Here is a 23507-nt window from a genome sequence, read left to right as displayed (position 1 = left end):
TTATATTTTGTAGATATGCTCAAAATGAATGCTCAATATTCAACTCTCAAATAATACTTTCACCATAACCATTTAATTTATTTTTTATATTCTTATTTCTATTATTTTGATCATAAAACGCAATTTAATATATAGTATTTTAACATTTTTGCATATGGAATTAATAGAAATAAAGAATTTGGCTATAAAAACAACAAAAATTGAATCTATTTGGCCTTTGTGATAAGTTATGATAAAATATATGAAAACAGTTTATTAAGCCCGTGATCAAGGGGTGGAAAATTTCTTCCTCCATTATAAATTTGCCTGTTCTAGTAAATATGATTAATTAACCCTGTATTTCATAATATTATGTTAGAAAAATTTGTTTTGATAAACTAAATTTTTTTCACTAACTTTTTAAAATAATTCTAAAATTCGTAGAAGATGAATGGTACCGTGTAACAAAATAAACATTATGCAATTAAGGGATATATATTTTAAATTTTTCCCCTCATTTTTATTATACTATAATCTATATATAATATATATATGAGGAACCCGGAGCGAATCAAACGGTTATACCAGAACGAACCTATATAATCTTCTGACCCATAACTATAACCGACCCTTTTTAGTAAATCGATAAAAAGAGCAATCGAACCATTATAATATTTTTTGAACTGGTTTAAAACCTTTTGTTTTATATAAAAAATATAACTTAGACCATAATATTTGATAACTACCGGCCTACTATGGAAGGTTCAAATCAAATAAATTGAGATGATAAAATGAGAAAATTATTGATTTCTTAAAATGTCTCAAAATTTGATGTGGGACTTGAAATTGAAAATTAATTTATATGATAAAATTGAAAGAATCCAGATACTTCCAAAATGGCCTACTGGGATTTGAAAAAAAAAATCCATCCTGAATTATTCCAGCTAGTTTTACGCAACACAAGTTTCAGTTGAAAGGGCCTTCTCAGGAAAAATTTATTCTAAATCACAGCGTATAAATATAAATTCTATACTTTTAGAAAACATAAAAATCGTCTTTGTTTTCGTATGCCTTTTTTTTAGTAAAATTTTTTAAATATAACTAAATATTACAAAACTTTAAAAAAATATTTTAATTTTTTTTAAACCTTAATTTTAGGCAACTGAAACCTAACCGAACCATTATATTTCCCCCCTGAAACATAACGAGCTGGATCCTATATGCATAATGGTTAGGGTCCAGGATAAACTTTAATTAAAAACAACAAATATTCAACGTTCAAATTATTTAATTTGAAAATCTATAAAACAACTATGTTTGGGTGTAAAACATTAACTCCACATTTCTGACGCTACTTTTGTTGTAAATAGGCATTTTGGCAGTTTACATCTTCTCTTCTTTTCGTTATATTTGGGCCAATTAGCCTTGAGGTCTTTTTAACCTCCTCATTTGGTAAATATTGGGTAGGCCCTTTCTTATTTTTCTTACGATAACCAGTTTAAACCGATTACATTTTGGTATACTATTTGATGTGTTTTTACAATATTTGCAAAGGACTTCTTTCACAGAATTTTGAATATAAGCTAAATTGCTCCTTTCGTGTTATTGATACTGTTACTGATGAGCAACATGTCAAATAAATGAAATCGAATTATATACCATTTCCTTAATTTAATATGAATTCTATATAACGAGAGTAAAGAATCCATGAGATTTACACCTTCCCTGTATTTATTATAAATTTTAACAATATTTAGACATTTTACAAGATTTTATCCCTTTTTTCTATCGTATCTTTTAAATCTAAAAAATGATGCGCATCTACAAAAGTGCTTAAATTAATTTTAAACCCCCCTTCCCCAATGTATACAATATATCACTAAACAAAAATTTGAAAGAAAAATAAATAAATGTTAGTAATTTTTTAAAATAGCGATTACAGTTCAAAATTTGGTGAAAAAGAGCTTTTTTATAAAAAAAAAGTAAAAGCCCAATTTTTATAAATAAAAATATAACATAGCCAAAACAAAGGTTTATAATAAGTGCTTAAACACCTCTAATATAATATATAGCGGAAAATCAGGCCTAATAGTGCCCCTCCTATAGGAAAATTTTGATACGGTTATGAGTAACAATTAAATACAGTTAATTTAATTATAAAAAATAATTAGTCAAATTTAGAGTCAGCAAACCAATGATTTCTTAGATTAGTTTGGAATAGGAAGATAGGCTTGCGTTCATATTATTATTTATAAATAAGTTTGAGAAGATATTTAATAATTGAATCACATATTTTAATTAAAAAACTATTCATTTGATAAAACGGAGCAATTTTAAATTTAGCAGGGCATTTATTTAATTAAAAACTAAGAAATTTTAATTAAAAACTGCACTTTCAGTTAATTTAAAGCTGAGCATTTGAATTAAAAAAGCATTTAAATGATACCCATATTTAATTATAAAAAAATTATTATAGAAAATAAGGCAAAAGGCCTCTTACTATATTCAATTTCATATTATAAAATTCTATAATCAAAATTTAATTATTTTTTTAATTTTAGAAATTCTGTGGGAGGGATAATTTATTAGGAAGGACCGAGCCCAAATCCCACATAATTAAGATCCCGGTTACATCGAAATTTTAAGTTTAAAATAAGTGCTAATGTAATAATTGTACTTGGAGAGAGAGAAAAATATTTATGCTTTAATTTGATGAAAGATGATCATTTTTTTGATAACTCTTAGAAAACAACAAAATATGAAATAACTAATTGAATATAAATACGTATTTATTAATAAAAAGAGTTGTCTAAATTATATAGATAAGTTTTACCAAATTTAGATTTTAAAATAAACGCAAGCTAGGAGTATAATTTCGAAATCTGTTTTAAAATGAAATGTTATGACGCTTAATTTTAAAGATTTTATGGAATAAATTTTAGCAAATTTGGTATCGTTGGATAGCTTATTAAATGTTCTACACGATTAACAACAAATTTCTGCTAATTTTATAAGTTTTATCTGAAAATAATTGAATTGAGTGAAATTTTTTGCGGTTTTTTAATTTAAAACCTGGCAAAAAAGTGGATATTATTCCCATTGAGGATTAATTATTTCTATTTTTTGTTATTTGTATAGAAAGATCCTAAGAAGGCCCACGATTAAATGCATTATCGCAACATAAATTTTTATATTTTCTCGCAAAAATCGGCTTTTAAAGACCGTAAAACAAACACAAAAATTTTCAATTTTTTTTTATTAATCGAAAAAAAAAAATTATCATAAAGGGTTTCGGAAAGGTTCGCACGATCATATATAAATAAAAAAAAAGATATTTTAAACCAATACACAAATTTTAAATTTTTTTAAAAAAACCAAATTTTACGATATTTAACATTCTTAATGTCGGACGTAGAATTGGTAAAAATTTTATATTTTTCTAAAATATATCATAAATTGAATTTTAATAATTTCTTTAAAAAAACTAAATAGCAAGCCGGTCATCATCCAACACACCATGTCGCCGTAACGGCCAAAAAGGTAGTTCACCGTAAGCGAAAGAGCGGAGGCTCCAAAAGGAAAGCTGCAGTTCACCACAAAAAGCCAGCAGCCGCACATGCTGTTGCTAAAAAGAGAGCGGGAGCAAAACCGAGAGCGCACAAGAAAAAAGCCAGTAATTTAATTTTCATTATTAATTTAATTTGGCTAAGATTGTAAATATAAATGACTTAAAAAATTTTTAAAAACTAACCCTAATTTTAAATTTTTTTTAAATAAATCTAGCCAAGCCAAAAACGGCAAAAGCACCAAAGGCGAAAAGGGCAAAATCACATAAGAAGAAGGCAGCAGCAAAGAAATAGACCCATATGCAATACTTTATATTATAAAATTCAGGGAATTCTTTTTTATTAACATTTGACCATTAAATCATGTAAATTATTTATATAGTACATAATAATCAAACCCGATAATATTTATATCTATGTGTATATTAAAGTAGAATTTAGCGATGTCATGTGAAATAAAATATTTTTGTATCCTTATGTCAAAATTATTTGATTTGTTTTTAGCCCATTCATTAGCACTAATTCCTAATTGAATAAATCGTTTTTTTTAATTTAATTCATTGCTGATGTACTGAATAATAAAATAATTTCACTAAAATCAAGAAAGGTTTTTTTTATTGTGTAGATTTGTGCTAAATGAATGGTAGACAATCTGAAGCCAAAATTTGGGTTTTATTAGAATTTAGGCCAATCATAATCTTTCCATCCTTATTCTCTTCCGCGATTTTTTTTAAAAAAAATACCCAGGCTGGGCCATATATTTTAACTGGATGTTTTAAATCGCTATTTGCTATAAATATAAATGGAATTCATTTTTAAAAAATCTGGGCTGGGCTTGTAAATGTCAGACCATAAAAAAGTCTGCAGGGCAGTGCAAATAATACCTCTACAGATCTCTGATTTAAATAGTTCTAGAATAGGGTCATTAGATTACAATTACAAATTAAGTATATTAATGAAAAATAAAGTCACCCAACATAAACATACCAATATATAATGCAGAGTGTGTGGCTCTGCAGACTAATAATATAATTTTGTCAAGCATTTATTATGTAATTTTATTAAAATTCTCATTTATGATTATAATAATTTCCTATTCAACATCATTCATTTTCTAAATTTAAAAGTTTTTTATAATAAGCCTTTATATATTTATTCTAGAATTGAAAAAATAAGAAAAAAAATTCTTGATGTCTAGAATTATATGAATCTTCATAAAGTTATACAAACATAAAAATAGAGAAAATGCAAAAACAATAACTTAAAAACCATAGAATACAAATAAGATCTCAGGAAAAATTTAATAATCTATTAAAGTTTGTTGTAGTGTTGTAAATGGCTTGATTTGAACCGATTTATAAAAACTAACTCAATATTTTATCCATAAAAATATAATGCAAGTCTGAAGATTTTGCTCATAGATGGCACAAAGATTTGGATGTCTATTAGAAAAATCTCGAGGCTTAGGTAATATTTTTCTAGCTAAAGTATTGAGTTAGACATTTTTAAAAATCAGTTCAACTGGTATTTTTCATATTCTACCACTGTCCAAATATTTTTATTGAGCTTGATGTTTTTAAAAATTGGCTCAAATTGAGCCATTTTACACTACTGAGAATTAGTGTTGTTAGATGGAAACGGCTAACTCAACATTTCACCCAGAAAAATATTATGCAAGCCTGAGATTTTGCTCATAGAAGGAACAAAAGTCTAGACATATATTATCGAAATCTTGAGGCTTAGGCAATTTTCTAGCTAAAATATTGAGTTAGCCGTTTTTAAATTGGAAACGAGCTATTTAACAACAATAATGAGAAGTATTACCTCTGTAGATAGATGAATCCTTCCTTAATATACATAGGGAATTGACATCAATAAATCATTGAAAAACTAGCTCATTTGATTTAATATGTTCTTTAAAATATTTTTTCCCATTTCTTAATATATTATATTTTTTACATGAATACTTTGTAAGTTTATATACATGTAAAATATCCTTAAGAATATATTTATGCATTAATCTACATTTCCAACATTTTTTTAAAAATATAAATTAAATTTATATATCAAATATTAAATGCTTATAAAATTTATAATTATTTTTACAATAAACACATTTAATATATTATCATTAATTTATATTAGAATTTGTATATAAGAAATTGCCAATATTTTGTAATGTAGTCACTAGTCCTAATAAATTTTAACTTAAGATATTTTTAAATAATTCTTAGAATAATCAAATTTTTTTAAAATTACGCCCTCTCCTTTATAGCAAATTTTTGAGTAAGCACTTGTTTGTCTCTGATCTATAAATAGGCTTAAATAGTGAAAAATGTTTCTAGACCAGTACGTTACTAGAGGGTGCCGGGGCTCAAGCTCCCCTCAAAATTTGAAGAGCCCTCTCAAAATTTTTATTTTATACCATTAAAAAAAGGTAATTTAGTGGGATGTGAACCCTTCGACAAAAAAAAAGAATCCAGAATCGGGTTCGGGTATAAGAATAAAATTTTAAAGGACCCGAGTCCATGGTTAGGGTTCAGGAAACATAAAAATGATGACTAAAATAATATATTTTTTCATTCATTTATTATTATACTTCAATATACACATATTCATAATTTACAAATGAAAAATTTAAAAGAGATAATTTATATTTTAAATGTTTTATTCAATCACACAATCATAATATCTTCTAAAATATCATCCTTGAGATTTCCACGTAAAGTAGACAATGTATATTTTAAAGATAATTCACATTCTACTTTTACCTAAAGTAGAGTTATCTTTATAAAATTATTGTACTTGTGTCGCCAGTTCAGCCATGAAGATTCTAGATAAGATATATAAATCTGGATATATTGAAGAATTTTCGAATTTTAAAATATTTTTATCCTTATTTAGAGAACTTTAAAGATGCAATAGGCATTTTTTGATCCTCCTCTCCTTTCTATCTATTGATAATTTGATTTTTTTTTCTCTTTCTAAAAGTAAAATTTCAAGATCATCAATGTTGTTATCATTATTATTAACACTACAATCAGTTAGACATTGTCATGACCTCCAATATATTGTAAATAATAGAGTTTTGCATATGCCTTAAATCCTTAAGATGATCTTTAGCCATTTGTTTTTGCTCAATACTCAATAATACTTGATATCGAGGGTCTAAATGTATAAAAGCGTATACAACACTATTTTGCAAATATTGTTGCTCTCGAATTTTCATGTTTTCTAATATTTAGTATAAAAAGGACTGTAAATTTTTCTCAATCTAAATCCATATGCCATAAAAATCAAATAAACATAATTGTTCTGGTTATTTTTAAAGGAGTGAATATATTAGTAAGGTCCTTTATTTGTCATCAATCATCTTCCAACAAAATGACTTCACATGCTCCTATAATAAAATCATTACTAAAATCTTTCAAACTTAATACACATCTGTAACAGATCGGGGGTTCTCTGGAGTCTCTAGAGAAGGAACCATAGTATCGTCTTGGGCTTCGGGAGCTACGAGACTGTCTGTCTCGAGTAGATCTGGTAATAGGTCTAGCTATATTGAGCATCTGCCCATATAACCTTGATGCTTCAAGCCTGGCATCCTCCAGCCAGTTGTCTGACTCCACTGAGCCATCAATCATGCGGATTTGAAGTCGTAAAGGTTCTGTCCAGAACCCCCAGTGCGCCGAAGGTATCGTGATGTTGTGGAGACAATCGTCATGCCGCAAGTTTTGCCTCCCTCCCGATCTGAGACCATTCCAGAAGTACCGAATCCCCTATCGGCAATATCCCCGATGCCAAGTCAACAGGTTGACTTGGCGTCACAGGTTAATAATTTAACTGTCATATCTAATGAGCATAATGATGAAGATGCGATGTTAGAGTAGACTAATTTTTTTCTTTAATTTATTTTTTTTAAATTAATGTAAATTTTTTAATATATTATATTTTGGTTATATTTCAGGTTTAAAATTTTAAACCTGTTATATATCCATGGTCTTGGTATTTTTTTAAACTAAGACCTAAAAGTAGATTATGATAAATATATTTTTTTCTTTAATTTATTTTTTTTAAATTAATGTAAATTTTTAAATATATTATATTTTGGTTATATTTCAGGTTTAAAATTTTAAACCTGTTATATATCCATGGTCTTGGTATTTTTTTAAACTAAGACCTTAAAGTAGATTATGACAAATATATTTTATTCTTTAATTTTTTTTTTTTAAATTAATGTAAATTTTTTAATATATTATATTTTGGTTATATTTCAGGTTTAAAATTTTAAACCTGTTATATATCCATGGTCTTGGTATTTTTTTAAACTAAGACCTTAAAGTAGATTATGACAAATATATTTTTTTCTTTAATTTTTTTTTTAAATTAATGTAAATTTTTTAATATATTATATTTTGGTTATATTTCAGGTTTAAAATTTTAAACCTGTTATATATCCATGGTCTTGGTATTTTTTTAAACTAAGACCTAAAAGCTCTTTTTATGGTTGCCTCGATGGCTAAAACCATAATATTAAAACTATACATTAATATAAAGATCAAAAGCAATATATTAATAAATTATAGTATTTATTTTATTTTACAGATAAAGTCTTCAGACGAATCAAAGACGATATTGGGAACGATAATAGTCTTTACAACATTATATGATATTGTTATTATTGTTTTTTTTTAAATATTACCCTAATGTGATGATACAGTATACTTTTTTATTTTTATATTGATTTGCATATGCTGGTATATAAATAATAAATAAACGATCATTTAAAAAAAAATTTGTATATTTCGTCTAATAGCATGATATTTATTGAGATGTAATATAAATGTTGATTCTAAATCCCAAGAGTATAGGCTAATTAATAATATTTATAAAGACATGATTTTTTTAGAAAAATATGATTTAACCCTTGACTAAAAAGGGGGAAAAAATTCCCGTAACTACATAGGTGGAGTCTATTTTACCCCAAATTTTGATTAGCTATATCTCATAACATATTAAGTTTGAATTATAAAATTTTAAATAAATATTAGAGATAATAAACACATAATATTAGGTTAATATATACTTACAAAATAAAGTTATACAAATTTATAAGTTGCTGATATAATTTTTTTTTGAGACCTTAAATCATTTATGGTTGTCACTAAGGAATCTAGGAAAATTATTCCCCAGAAAAAAACCCCCTTGAAAAAAATTCACCGGAAAATAATTCCCCGGAAAAAAAATACCCTGAAAGAAAAATCCCCCGAAAAAAATACCCCGGAAAATAATTCCCTTACATTTCGATCCCTATAAAATATTAAATAATTTTTAGAAAATTTACAAAATAGGAAAAAAAATACAATATACTTTAAAATATAATATTTACATATTCTGTATTCTTTTAATGAGTTAAATATGAATCTGTTTTGATTTTTTAAAAAAAAATGTATTTTTGACCGGGGACGCGTAGTGTTTTTGAAAAAAAAAATTTTTCAAAAAATCACTAAGTTATAAAATAGTTTAAAATATAATATTTACATATTCTGTATTCTTTTAATGAGCTAAATATGAATCTGTTTTGATTTTTTAAAAAAAACTGTATTTTGACCGGGGACGCGTAGTTTTAATTTTTTTTTATTAATACCATTTTCTGAATCTCCTTGAAAAGCTAAACATGAATCTGCTTTTATTTTTTTAAAAAATCGATTTTTTGACCGGGGACGCGTAGTGTTTTCGAAAAAAAGTGTTTTTTCAAAAAATCACTAAGTTATTAAATACTTTATTATATAATATTTACATATTCTGTATTCTTTTAATGAGCTAAATATGAATCTGTTTTGATTTTTTAAAAAAAACTGTATTTTGACCGGGGACGCGTAGTTTAGCCAAAAAAAAAATTTTTTTTTAAATTTTTTTTATTAATACCATTTTCTGAATCTCCTTGAAAAGCTAAACATGAATCTGCTTTTATTTTTAAAAAAAACGGTTTTTTGACCGGGGACGCGTAGTGTTTTTGAAAAAAAAAGTGATTTTTCAAAAAATCACTATTATAAAATACTTTAAAATATAATATTTACATATTCTGTATTCTTTTAATGAGCTAAATATGAATCTGTTTTTATTTTTTAAAAAAAACTGTATTTTGACCGGGGACGCGTAGTTTGGCCAAAAAAAAATTTTTTTTTAAAAATTTTTTTTATTAATACCATTTTCTGAATCTCCTTGAAAAGCTAAACATGAATCTGCTTTTATTTTAAAAAAAACGGTTTTTTGACCGGGGACGCGTAGTGTTTTTGAAAAAAAAAGTGTTTTTTTAAAAAATCACTAAGTTATAAAATAGTTTAAAATATAATATTTACATATTCTGTATTCTTTTAATGAGCTAAATATGAATCTGTTTTGATTTTTTAAAAAAAACTGTATTTTGACCGGGAACGCGTAGTTTAGCCAAAAAAAAATTTTTTTTTTTTAATTTTTTTTTATTAATACCATTTTCTGAATCTCCTTGAAAAGCTAAACATGAATCTGCTTTTATTTTTTAAAAAAAAAGGTTTTTTGACCGGGGACGCGTAGTGTTTTCGAAAAAAAGTGTTTTTTCAAAAAATCACTAAGTTATTAAATACTTTAATATATAATATTTACATATTCTGTATTATTTTAATGAGCTAAATATGAATCTGTTTTGATTTTTTAAAAAAAACTGTATTTTGACCGGGGACGCGTAGTTTAGCCAAAAAAAATTTTTTTTTTTTAAATTTTTTTTATTAATACCATTTTCTGAATCTCCTTGAAAAGCTAAACATGAATCTGCTTTTATTTTAAAAAAAAACGGTTTTTTGACCGGGGACGCGTAGTGTTTTTGAAAAAAAAAGTGATTTTTCAAAAAATCACTAAGTTATAAAATACTTTAAAATATAATATTTACATATTCTGTATTCTTTTAATGAGCTAAATATGAATCTGTTTTTATTTTTTAAAACTGTATTTTGACCGGGGACGCGTAGTTTATTTTTTAAAAAAATAAATTTTTATAAATTTTATTTAGTTACCGTATTTTTTTTAAATTAAAAAAAACATTTTCTAACTCATATTATAAAGCTTAATAAGATTTCCTATTAATAATAATAAAAATAAGTCGTTTTGACCATGGACGCGTAGTTTTTGTGGACACGTATTTTAGTCATTCCCACATATAACATATGTCTTTTATTGTGCGTAATTAAATAAATAAATTTCTATATTTCAATAAATTTGGGCCAGGCCATAAATTTTTTTTAAAAAAATTTCGGGTTCGAGCCATGCAGCAAAACTTTTTTAAAAATTTTCAGATTCGGGCCAAGCTGGCAAAACTTTTTTACAAAAAAATTTGGGCCAGGCTGGGCTTGAAAAATTAGGCGCGATGCAGTTCACTATATGACATGACACCCCTGTTCTAGAAACATACTTTTATAAAAATTTGCATGGCCTATTACAATTGGGCCTTTGGAGATGCTGGGAAATGTTACAGATCTCTACAGTATTTATATTTAAAAAAATGACTATATTTTTATGATAATAATAATCATTCGTTTTTAAGCAACCCCAGTCTGGGCTCTAATAAGCATGCCAAATCAATATCTGACATGGTAACCAAGGTGGGAGGAGGCATCCTTTGGCTATTTATAGTTTTTGTAAATATCAAAGCTTAAACTATCATCCTAATCCAACTTTGCCCCTCTTCATATAATAAAACAAAGACTATAATATTTTTCAAGTGCAAAACTAAAATTATCTAAAAAAATGTAACTCAGCCAAAGACTTGTAAAAAGTGAAGCTAACATCATACAATGCCTTCCTCCCTTAAAAAATTCTGACTATATCTATGTCTGTTGTGACATTTATGAAATAATATTAATTAGTTTTGTCTGATGTTTAGCAAATCTTTCTACAATATAAGCATTGAGAATAAAATATCCAGAGTAGAAGCATGAATAAAAATATTATTAAAGTAGTAAATTTGTAAAGGTGATCACAAAGCCCATAAAAGAAAATTATTGAATATATAAAAAAAAGGTTAATCAAATCCATGCACATAATGATTTTTTATTCTTACATTTTTAAATAAGTTTTCATGACAGTATGGTTGCAAAAAACAATCATTTGTTGCTAAATAATCCTATTTAAAATCACAATGAAAATAATATTTATGTTATTTATGCAAACCTCAATATAATCTGATTTAATTAATTTATCAAGTATGTCATTGATATTCTTTGATAAATCTAATGAATTTTGAGATAAAACATGGGAAATAACTCGAATTAAAGTTAGTTGAAAAATTATAATGGTTGTTAATATCATTAATAAAATTTTTATTTAAGCCATTTATAGAAAATTTACCACTCCTATTAAAATAAATGTAATGACCATTTTTTACGATTATATAACGTTGGCGACGTTAATAATAGTAATTTGAGGTGTTTTTAAAATTAGCGCCACCTTATCACCTTATCTAAATAAATATCGATCATTCTTTGTATCATGATTAGGTTAAGCCAGATTAGTCTGATGACTAAAATAATGAGTAAGAATTTAAACAATGTACGCTATTAAATATATAATAATTATTATTCAATTTTTATATTATTTCTACTGTAATTATTTGTCAATGATATATATTATATCATTGTTATTTATATAATGGATTTAAGCATTATAATTATAAAGCAGTAGTCTGATTTATTTAATTTTTATTTACATATTTTAATAAACAACACTGAATCGTGATTTATATTTCTGCCTTTACATATTTTATTTCATTTTATATTACTTTTTATTAGAAATATCACAATGTAAATATTTTCAGAGAATAACATCTTTTGTTTAATTCTAGCTAGCCACCTTGTGTTTCTATCAAAATTTATGAATTAATTTAAGTGAACCTGTTTCATATACAGATTGTTATTTTATATATCTTAAATATGTATTATTTTCTTTTCAAAAAGCCTGTAAATTTATTTTTTTATTTATTATATGTGGAATATTAATCAGTAGAGTCATTAGGAGTAGGCGCTCAGGGGCTCGAGCCCCCTAAAAAATTAGAATTGTCCCCTGGAGCAGAAAATTTTTTTTTCTAATGGCTCCTTAATATTCCTCTGAACTAAAAATAAATAGAGTGGAGTAGGGAGGGGAGAGGCGCAGGGGCTCGAGCCCCCTTAATAATTTGAATAGCCCCCTGAAGCAAAATTTTTTTAAAAAATGGCTCATTAATATCTCCTGGATATAAAAATGAATTTTTTTTGATTGCCACCTGAACGATTTCTTTTATAATTCTATTATGTAATATATAGATTTAATTAATTAATTTAAAATTTATAAGACTATCTAAATTTTTAATGAATACTATTTTAATTATTAGATTAGATTAATACATATAAATTATATATCATTGGTCATGCAATCAAATTCTGTGTTAAAAATAGAATATCAATATAACTCACTAAATATTAATTTAGCATTATCAGTTGAAGCTTAATTGAATTTTATTATTTAAATTATTATATACCCTAAATAAATAAATATAATCATTTATTAATTGAAAATTAACAAATATTGTAATTAGCTGAGTTCAAAATTACTAATCAACTATATTATTCATTTTTAAATTTAATTACCATACCTCTTCCTAAAAATATTTTCAAGGTTCAAATAAGTATAAGAAATTTTTTATAAAAAGAAAGTAGGCATATAGTTTATCATAGGCGTAGGGGGGGTGGCAAGGGGAAATCCCCCCCCCCCTTTAGAAATTTATCACTTTTTAATATATCATTTTAGCTAATAAAAAATATCCCCCTTAGTCCTCCTACCGCTCCCTGACCCTCAAATATGTATGTATATATCTTAAATAATAATTTGAAAGAAAGAATGCAAAAGTTGATATTTTTTTATAAAACTATTCATCAAAATTTATAGATTTTGGGAAAATAAATTTATAAATATATAAAATGAACCAAAAATGTTTTTTAATAAATGATATATAAGCCAAAGATAAGTTTTAAGACAGAAGTGAAATGTATTAATTATTAATAATAGATCCATAAAATTACTAAATAATATAATATATCAAATATAATATTTTATAAAGTGAGTAATTTTAATTTATTTATCTTAATAAAAGTAAAATATAATTATAAACTATTGATAAAATTAAATCATAAATTAAAAAAATATTAAAGCACTATACAAACAGTGGAATATTATATGTCGTAGATTTACAGATATCTAATTATCAAATGACAATCAAGTAATTTTTACCAATATAGCGAATTATATATTTTACAGAAAACTATAAAATATTGATAAGGACATCAGAAAATATCTTTTAAAGACATTGTGGGATGAATAATATGAAGATTAAATTTAAATATCATTTTTACTTAAAATAAATAGATGGCGATTGTTGCTATATTTAATATCAAGAGCATTGATTAGTAAAATTTGTTAACTTATTAACTGTAATATATTCTCTAACTGTCAAATATGTCTGTAAAAGTGGAATTTTACCTAGTATTTTATAACTAATTCTATATAATAGAGTAAAATCAACTATATGTCTACTTACTTTTTATAAATAAATTTCTTATAATTGTTTGGTATAAATTATTACCATGATTTTATATTAAGGTATATACAATACAAGTAATTTATTATATTTTCATTTTATATAAACTAATAAAAATATATTTCATATTTGTTTCAGGCTTATATTTTTTATTAACATTTGTTATATTTTATGACTATATATAGACTATAGTAACCCGGCCGAAGGCCGGGGGGGAGGCTGAAGGCCCGCCCAAAAGAGGGTTTGGGGGCGAAGCCCCAGTAATTTTTTAATTCCCCCTCCCCCTTATGAAAATCCTGGCTACGCCTATGTAGTTTATAGTCCTCTGTTATATATAATTGATTATAAAATATTAGGTAAAATGCCACTTCATACGTATTTGACAGTTATATAATATATAACAGTTAATAATTTAATAAATTTTATAAATACTTTTGATAATAAATATAAGTAACAATATTGAAATCATAACCTCCTATGTTATATTCTACTTCTGTAGTCTTAAGGACATAGTACTATTGTCCTTAAGACTCTTAGTGAAGATGTGGACTAGAGGTTTATGGTCAGTAATAATTGTAAACTTGGTGCCGATTAAGTATTCCTGGAACCTCTTTATAGCGAATATAATAGGGAGAGCCTCACGCTTAATATTGGTATACTTCATTTCGGATTTTAATAAAATTCTTGACGCGATGGTTTTTCTTTGCCATCTTTTTCAGTATGAAATAATACAGCTCCTAAACTACATTTAGATACATCAGTAGTAATTCCTATAGGTAATTCAGGATTAAAATAAGTCAAGGCAGGAGGAAGACTAATCAACTTCTTTAGATCATTGAAACTTCTAGAGTGTTTTAAGTTCCAAGCTCATTTTTCTTTGTTGACGATTTTATATAGAGGATCGGCTATTTCTGCTGTTCAAAAATTTTCTATAGTAGTCAACCATTCCCAGAAATGTTGATAATTCAGCAGCTGATTTTGGTTCTGGCATTTTAATTATAGCTTCAATTTTATAGTGGTTAACATGAATCCCCTTGGCGTCAATATCATGGCCCAGGAACCTCACTTTGTTTTTAAAGAACACACCTTTGTTGAAGTTAGGTGCTAACCCAAACGATGATATTCTATCAAACACCTTTGTTATTTAGGTGAGCTTCATCGTTTTTTCCGGTTATAAGTATCAATATAAAATATCATCTTTCATGTCACCGAAGATTTGGTCCATGATCTGTTGGAAGATGACAGATGAGGTCTTTATCCCAAAAGGAAGTCTAGTAAATCGGTAATATCCCATGTGCGTAGATATAGTTAAAATATTTCTGCAACTTTTATTAATCGGGACCTATAAGAAAGCATTTTTAAAATCGATCTTGGTAAATTTTTTTTATTCTGAAAGTTTAGCTATTAGATCATTAATTCGTGGAAGTGAGTATCTGAAATCTTCTAGAACTGGGTTTACAGTGTCCTTAAAATCAGCGCAAAGTCCAATGCTCCCATCATCTTTGTAGACGTCGGTAATAGGACTTGCCCATCGAACATCATTCACCAGCTCAATAGTTTCATAATTTATGCATTTTTTAAGATCTTTGCCCACAAGATCAATTTTTGAATAAGGTAAACGTCTTGGTGGTATAATTTTAGGTTGGGCATCTCTTCTTAAGTGTAACTTGACACTTGCTTTGTTAATTGGTCCGTTAGTCAATTTAGATTCGCACTCTTTAATCAATTTTTTAATTTCATTTTCGTAGTTTGTGTCAATGTTTGCTTAAATTTATTTAAAATATTTTTGAAAGCGTTGATCCACGTAAGACCCAACAAGGCATTTTTCTTGACTCAACGACTGCCGCTTGTAAATATTTCGAGATACCTTCATAAGTCACTTTAACTTGCGTAATGCCGATGATCTTAATTAAATTTCCGTCATAGCCGGTAAGTTGTAACTCGGATCTTTTAACATCTTTAATACCAAGTTTTTTAGCCAATTCATGAGGTATAATAGCATATTTGGAACCCGTGTCGACTTGCATGGTTGTTATAATATCATTTACTTTTAAAGTAGTCATAAATGCCTTATATCATTATGCATGTCCCCAGATAAATTATTAATGTTAAAATCGTTATCATCTTTATTTTTTGTAGAGTCGACATTATCTTCAACAATTTCTTCAATATTCATATTATGGTCGTTGTTGTTATATTGTACTTGCTTTCTCTGATTGTTGTCGCTACCTCTATAATTATTTGAATTGTTACTATAGGATTGGTAATGATTGCGATTTCGATCACCTTATTGGATATGTTTCCTCTGATTATTATCATACATGTATTATTTCTACCGTAATTAGATAGATTATTATTGTTGTAGCGATAGTTGTTGTAGTTATTGTTATTATAATTATCATGGTATCTAGAATTATTATTATCGTAATTCCTATCATAGTATCTAAAATTATTATTACCTTAATTCCTATTTCTAGTGTTGTTAAACGACTCAACCGAGTCGACTTAACTACGACTCAAGTCGAGTTTTTAGTCAAAAAATCGACTCAAAACTCAAGTCGAGTTTTAAGTCGATAAGTCGACTTGTTTTTATGACTCGAGTTATGAACTTGAGTCGTGAACTCAAGTCGCGACTCGAGTTATGAACTTGAGTTATGAACTTGAGTCGTGAACTTATGAACTTGAGTTATGAACTTGAGTCGGGATCTCAAGTAGCGACTTAAATTATGAACTTAAGCCGTGAATTAAAGTCGAGTCAAGTTGTGAACTCATATCTATATACTTGAGTCGACTAGAGGACGAATAGTTTTATGAACTTGAGTCGACGACTATAGGACGAATATTTCAAATTAATTATTAAATAAGATATAATTTTTTTATTTTAGACTTCCTACTTGAGTCGTAAATAGATATACTTGTTGAGTCAATTAGAGGACGAATATTTATATAAATTTGATCGACTAGACTAATATATTTCAAATTAGTTATTTTTAATTACGATATTTTTGTTTTCTAAATTTAAAATTAGATAGTCGAGTAATCATGACTCCGTGTCGAAGTATGAATAACTCGAATCATTTTTACTACTTGAGTTCTGAACTTGAGTCGTGAACTCTATAAATAGGATAGGTTAATTTAAATTTTATGAAACTCTATTACTTATATAACTGTTATTTATTTGTTGGTTTTGTAGGGGCTTGGATCTTAAAATCGACTTAACTAGCTATGAGCACGAACCCCTAGCACAGATCAATATATCTTAAATTGATTTTTCTTGTCCTTATTAATATATATAAATATATGGTTATTAGAGGTATCAATCGCTAGCTAATTAGATCTATTGAATAGGTAGCAAACCATGTCTAGATGAGTGAAGCTATTTCTACGTAGGTCAGGAATTATTTTATCAGCACCAAATATTGATATGATAATGGGTGGGTATCAAATAAGTATAGTTCTACCTTTATATGGTGTATATAATTTTGACCTGGGAGCGGGGTTAAAAAATATGGTCTCAAATTTTTTCGTGAAAAAAATTGACATGTCTATATCTTAACATTTAATTATTAAAAGATAAAAATATCTGCTAGATTACCAAAAATTAGGGTTTAATTTAGGTTCAGGATTTTTAAATTCTATATAACGGAAATTTTGATAACATGAACTTAATCGAAAAAATCAATTCCTAAAAAATTATTGGAAATAAAAAAAGGTTGCTCGTAACATTAAGAACCGTTTGAAAAAACGTTATGTATGTAAATTGTCGTATTTATTATTACCTCTGATTGAAATTGAAATATAAAAGATTATAATCTTCAAGGAGGCAAATTTTGACGATTAAGATGTTTAATTGATATATATTTTTTTAAAAAACTCATAGAATTTATGAACCCCAAACTATCTTCTTTTTTTTCCTGAAATAATGACCTGAATTTTAGTAATTTATTGATTTCTTCAAAACAGTAAGGGCTTGCCTATTGAAAAAAATTATAACTCAAATTTAGTCGACTACGCTTTGAAATTTTTTCATTTTATTTATTTAAATCTTTATAAATCATGGTAAATAAAATTATACAATTACAATAAAAAAATCGAATAAAATATATTAAAAAATCGAATAAAATGTATTTAAAAATCGAATAAAATATATTTAAAAATCGAATAAAATATATAAAAATATCGTCTTGTTCATCTTCATTTGCCAAATCAATCTTTTTCTTCCGGAAAGCTTCAAAATAAATATAAAGATATATTGGAAGAATTAAATAATCATTAACTTTGTGAATTTCTTTGAATTCTTTGTCATATTTTTTATTTAATATGCATTTTGGCATATATTATTGTTTTGTTTTAGGATCTAGAAAGCTAGATATGTAATTTGTTAGAGTACAAAAAAAGCCTTCGTAGGCCTCACATTTAGTCAGCATCAATTTAGCTGCTTTTTTGATATCCTCATTATCATGTGAATTAGATGTTTCTTCTAAAAAATTCCCCATCGAAGCGACGAATAAAACCGCCGTCCCAATAGTTGTACTTTCCGATGAAACTTCACATGTAATCTGGAAAAATGGTCTTGTAGCCGTATGAAGACTGTAGATTTTATCACAGTAGACACATTTCCGTCGAGATTTGTTAGGTGTGTTTATAAACATATCTTTAATATTGAAATTATTATTTTGTATTATTGAAGAAGAAGACGTATTAGCTTCTGAAAAAGAGCTTTGAGTTTGACTCAAGTCATTGTCCTCTTGATCCTAATAAAAATTATGTTTTTAGTAATAAAATATCAGACCTGCCGGGCCTAGGGCCGGGCCGTATTTCAATTTTTTTAAATATATGGGACCGGGCCTATAAAAATTTTTAATAGATCCGGGCCAGGCCGGGCCTAACAAATTTATTACTTTTAAAAGCTAATAAAAGATTATAAATATTTTGATAGATCATTTAATTTAAATAAAACTTTTTGATAAAAAAATATGGTTTTGTTATTACTTGTTCTATATCTGTTTCTGTTTCCATTATCATCATATTGAAGAAAAAATAAAAATTTTAATCAAAAAAAACTATAAGTACGACGATGTTAAAAAACTTTATTTTTATATATTTAACTTAATTCTTAGTATATAATAAATATATTTTTTAAAATTAAAAAGAAAAAAGTTTTTTTTATAATTATAAAAAATTATTATATACTAAATAATTCTCTGAAATAATAAATTTAAATTCATTAACTCCTTGCTGGCACTTAATCATTTAGGGGGGGGGGGGGGAAATAATTTTATTTTTTTTGGATCAAATTTATAAAATTATTTTTTATATGCCCAGCCCCTGATGTTTTTTGTTTAATATAAATTTATTTTAGTTAACAAAGGGGGAAGGGGGGGGGGCGGTGTATTTTTATTTTAATTCGTTCCAACATAATGATGAAGGAAAGGAAAAGTTATTAATTTTTAGAATATACCAGACCACCTAAGGAAAGAAAAGACATTAATTTTTATTTTTAGAATATATATAATACAATACCCATATTTTTATTTAAAATTTTGTAAAAATGTAAAATTTATAATAAAAAAAATCAAGACAATAATTTTCCATATTATCAGGAAATAATTTCAATACATATCGTTTTTTTCAAACGGTTTTTGGGTAACGTATAGATAGTTGCAAATTACTCGAGAAAATTGGTTCAGGGGAAAAAAGTAAAAATGAGAGGAAATAACGGAAAATCAAAAAATAACCACAAAAATACACTTTAAACCTTTCAATAATATTTTTTATTTTTATTGAATAAATTAAATTCGGGGAACTAAGGGAAAATAATTTAACAAAAATACACTCTAAATATTTCATTTTTTTAAAAATAACTTACAAGATGTATTTATAAATTACATTAAAAATTCATGGCATGTTATTGATAAGCATCAACATCAACATTCTCATGGGATGTAATTGTAATATTATCACTTGATATTGAATTTTTAAGGAAGACTTATATCCTTTCAATATTTGCCTTTTTTTTAAAGTTACCAATAAAATATCATCAAATTTTATAATTTAATTATATGTTTGGCTTTTTTGATGATCTTCTTTCAATAAAACGTATTTGGCATAAATTTTTAATAAACAGATTCTAGCCATGCTGCACATCCAAAAGATTCAATAAATTCCTAACTTTGTAAATCGTCATAAATTAATTAAAAACCTAGGTTTTGAAGATGATTTTTGAATACTTTTTAGTCGGTCAATTGACCGGTCAAAATCAGTCAATTGACCGGAGGAGTATTTGACCTGGTAAAATACTCTAAAAAAATTTGAAGAAATAAAAATAAAATATGTTAGAGGGAAAAACGATATAAATATAGTACTTTCTTTCCTTTTCTATTAAATATAAACCCTCTCCCTCCCTCCCTCTTTACTTTAGTAATAATTTTTTTTTCTTCCTTTCTTATATTATTTATAGCTGGCGCCAAAGTTTTTTTATAAATAAAAAAAGTATTTAAAATGAGAAAATTTTCTAAAAAAAGTATTTAAAAATGAAAAAAAAAATATTAAATAACAAAAAATAAATTTTGATAGAATTTCTAAAAAACAATTATTAATACATTAAATTTTTTAGAAATTTTTTGAGGGATAGAGTTAAACAATAAATAAATTGTTGCCAATTCAATAGGTCTTTTAATTATCGATTGATACCTATAATAACCATATATTTATATCTATAATAAGTTCAATAAAAAATTACTTAAAATATATGGGTATCTGTGCTCGGGGTTCGTGCTCATAGCAGATTTAGTCGATTTTTAAAACCAAGCGCGAGGTCTGGATATAACATTATCAACCAATTAACAACACTAGTAATTTAGTTTCATAAAATTTAAGTTAACCTGTTAATTTCATAAAATGAAAAAATTTCAAAGCTTACTCGACTAAATTTGAGTTATAATTTTTTTTAATAGACAAGCCCTTACTGTTTTGAAGAAATCAATAAATTACAGGTCATTATTTCAGGAAAAAAAAGAAGATAGTTTGGGGTTCATAAATTCTATGAATTTTTAAAAAAAATATATATCAAAAACATCTTAATCCTCAAAATTTGCCTCTTATTACCTCATCCTTGAAGATTATAATCTTTTATATTTCAATTTCAATCAGAGGTAATAATAAATACGACAATTTACATACATAACGTTTTTTCAAACGGTTTTTGATGTTACAGGCAACCTTTTTTTATTTCCAATAATTTTATAGGAATTGATTTTTTCGATTAAGTTCATGTTATCAAAATTTCCGTTATATAGAATTTAAAAATCCTGAACCTAAATTAAACCCTAATTTTTGGTAATCTAGCAGATATTTTTATCTTTTAATAATAAATGTTAAGATATAGACATGTCAATTTTTTTCACGAACAAATTTGAGACCAAATTTTTTAACCCCGCTCCCAGGTCAAAATTATATACACCATATAAAGGTAGAACTATACTTATTTGATACCCACCCATTATCATATCAATATTTGGTGCTGATAAAATAATTCCTGACCTACGTAGAAATAGCTTCACTCATCTAGACATGGTTTGCTACCTATTCAATAGATCTAATTAGCTAGCGATTGATACCTCTAATAACCATACATTTATATATATTAATAAGGTCAAGAAAAATCAACTTAAGATATATTAATCTGTGCTGGGGTTCGTCATAGCTAGTTAAGTCGATTTTAAGATCCAAGCTCCTACAAAACCAACCAATAAATAACACTTATATAATAAGTAATAGAGTTTCATAAAATTTAAATTAACCTATTTATTGAGTTCACGACTCAAGTTCAGAACTAGAGTCGTAAAAATGACTCGAGTTATTGCTACTTAAACACGGAGTCAGGATTACTCGACTATCTAATTTTAAATTTAATAATAATAAACAAAAATATCGTAATTAAAAATAACTAATTAATTTGAAATATACTAGAGTCTAGTCTCTAGTTGATCAAATTTATAGAACTATTTGTCCTCTAATTGTCTCAAGTATATAATTCCTATTTACGAGTAAAGTTGGAAGTCTAAAATAAAAAAATGTAATAAATAACATATATCTTAATTAAAATTAATTTGAAATATTCGTCCTCTAGTCGTCGACTCAATTTCATAAAATTATTCGTTATCTAGTCGACTCAAGTATATAGACATGAGTTCATAACTCGAGTCGCGACTTGAGTTCAAGACTCAAGTTCAAAACTAGAGTTGTAAAAATGAGTCGACTAATCGACCCAACTCGACTATTTAACATTACCTATTTCTATTCCTATTATAATTGTTATCTCTATTATCATAATTTTGTCTAGAATTGTTTCTAAAATTATTATTAGGTCTAAAATAATTATTATCATTCCTGCAATTATATCTAGGAAAAATGTTATCGGAAGTGCTATGGTTAACTAAATCTTTGTGCTCATTATTTTTTATACTAAAGTTTTTATCTTTATCGGACTTTTTATCGTAATTAACATAACTTATAATATCAATATCTGATTTACTATTAATGCTATCTAATCTACTTCCTATCTCCATCATTTCATTTAAGGTTATATTAATATTTTTACTCAATTTATATTTTATTTTGTCGTTTAAGGTAGTTAACTTTTCTTTTATCCAACTTTCTTCGGAAAAATAACATTTTTTATCTACATTCTAAAAAAATTTCGTTAGAGTTTTGACATGCTAGTAAATTTATTAATTGAAATATTTTTATCCTGTATTGTTAAAAGGTATCGAAGTTTTTTAATCACTATATTAAGGGTAAAATCTAAATATTTGAAGAAATAGATTTAATATTGTCGAACACATCATCAGATAAATTAGCAAGTAAGGCATTTATTTTAACGGAGTCCGATGATGTGTCGAAAAGTAGTCAAGTACCCTTTCTTACACTTCTGTTAAAGGCTATAAGCTTAAAGAATTTGCAAGGTGTACAATAAGAAATCTCATTGGGTGCCAATTTAATATCCATCTAAAATTTATTATTATCTTTTTTAATTAATTCCTTAACATATTATATTTCAAACAAAAAATTTTAATGTATGTTTTCGTAATACAATGCTAAATAAAACTAAATTTATCATAGCTAATATAACTCCTCCATAATTAATTTTTTATTTAACAGGGCATGAGCTTTTTACCTCTCCTTTTATTTCACATGGGATGTGAGTTTAAGTAAGTACCTATTCCTCTTATGAAACAGTAATAATTATAGTAGAGAAAAATGATCCTATCATTCAGATAGTCCCAATAGGTAGTGTTTTTTAACATTATATTTATATTTTTTTAAGTTAATGTTGATGAAAGATCTGCAGTAAATTT

The 23507-nt window shown here is 26.1% G+C and overlaps 2 protein-coding genes across 2 annotated transcripts in view; one reads left to right on the top strand and one right to left on the bottom strand.

Moving 5' to 3' along the window:
* LOC135929187 (uncharacterized) overlaps positions 1-11876 on the bottom strand; it is a 41789-nt gene extending 29913 nt beyond the window's left edge. Inside the window, exons 1-2 of the mRNA XM_065465734.1 lie at positions 11751-11876; positions 11641-11703 (exon numbers count right to left, since the gene is read on the bottom strand). The gene's annotated coding sequence lies outside the window, so the exon portion shown is untranslated. The remainder of the gene's footprint in view (positions 1-11640; positions 11704-11750) is intronic.
* Positions 3314-4022, top strand: LOC135928306 (histone H1A-like). The gene is made up of 3 exons (XM_065464747.1): positions 3314-3399; positions 3472-3652; positions 3763-4022. Exons 1-3 carry the CDS (start codon positions 3382-3384, stop codon positions 3837-3839), a joined length of 276 nt encoding a protein of 91 aa, XP_065320819.1. The 5' UTR covers positions 3314-3381; the 3' UTR covers positions 3840-4022.
* Positions 11877-23507: the final 11631 nt, after the last annotated feature.

Source organism: Gordionus sp. m RMFG-2023, chromosome 4 (genome assembly GCF_954871325.1).
Source record: "Gordionus sp. m RMFG-2023 chromosome 4, tfGorSpeb1-WG-v2, whole genome shotgun sequence".
NCBI lineage: Eukaryota > Metazoa > Nematomorpha > Gordioida > Chordodea > Parachordodidae > Gordionus > Gordionus sp. m RMFG-2023.
This window is presented reverse-complemented; position numbering and strand designations above follow the sequence as displayed.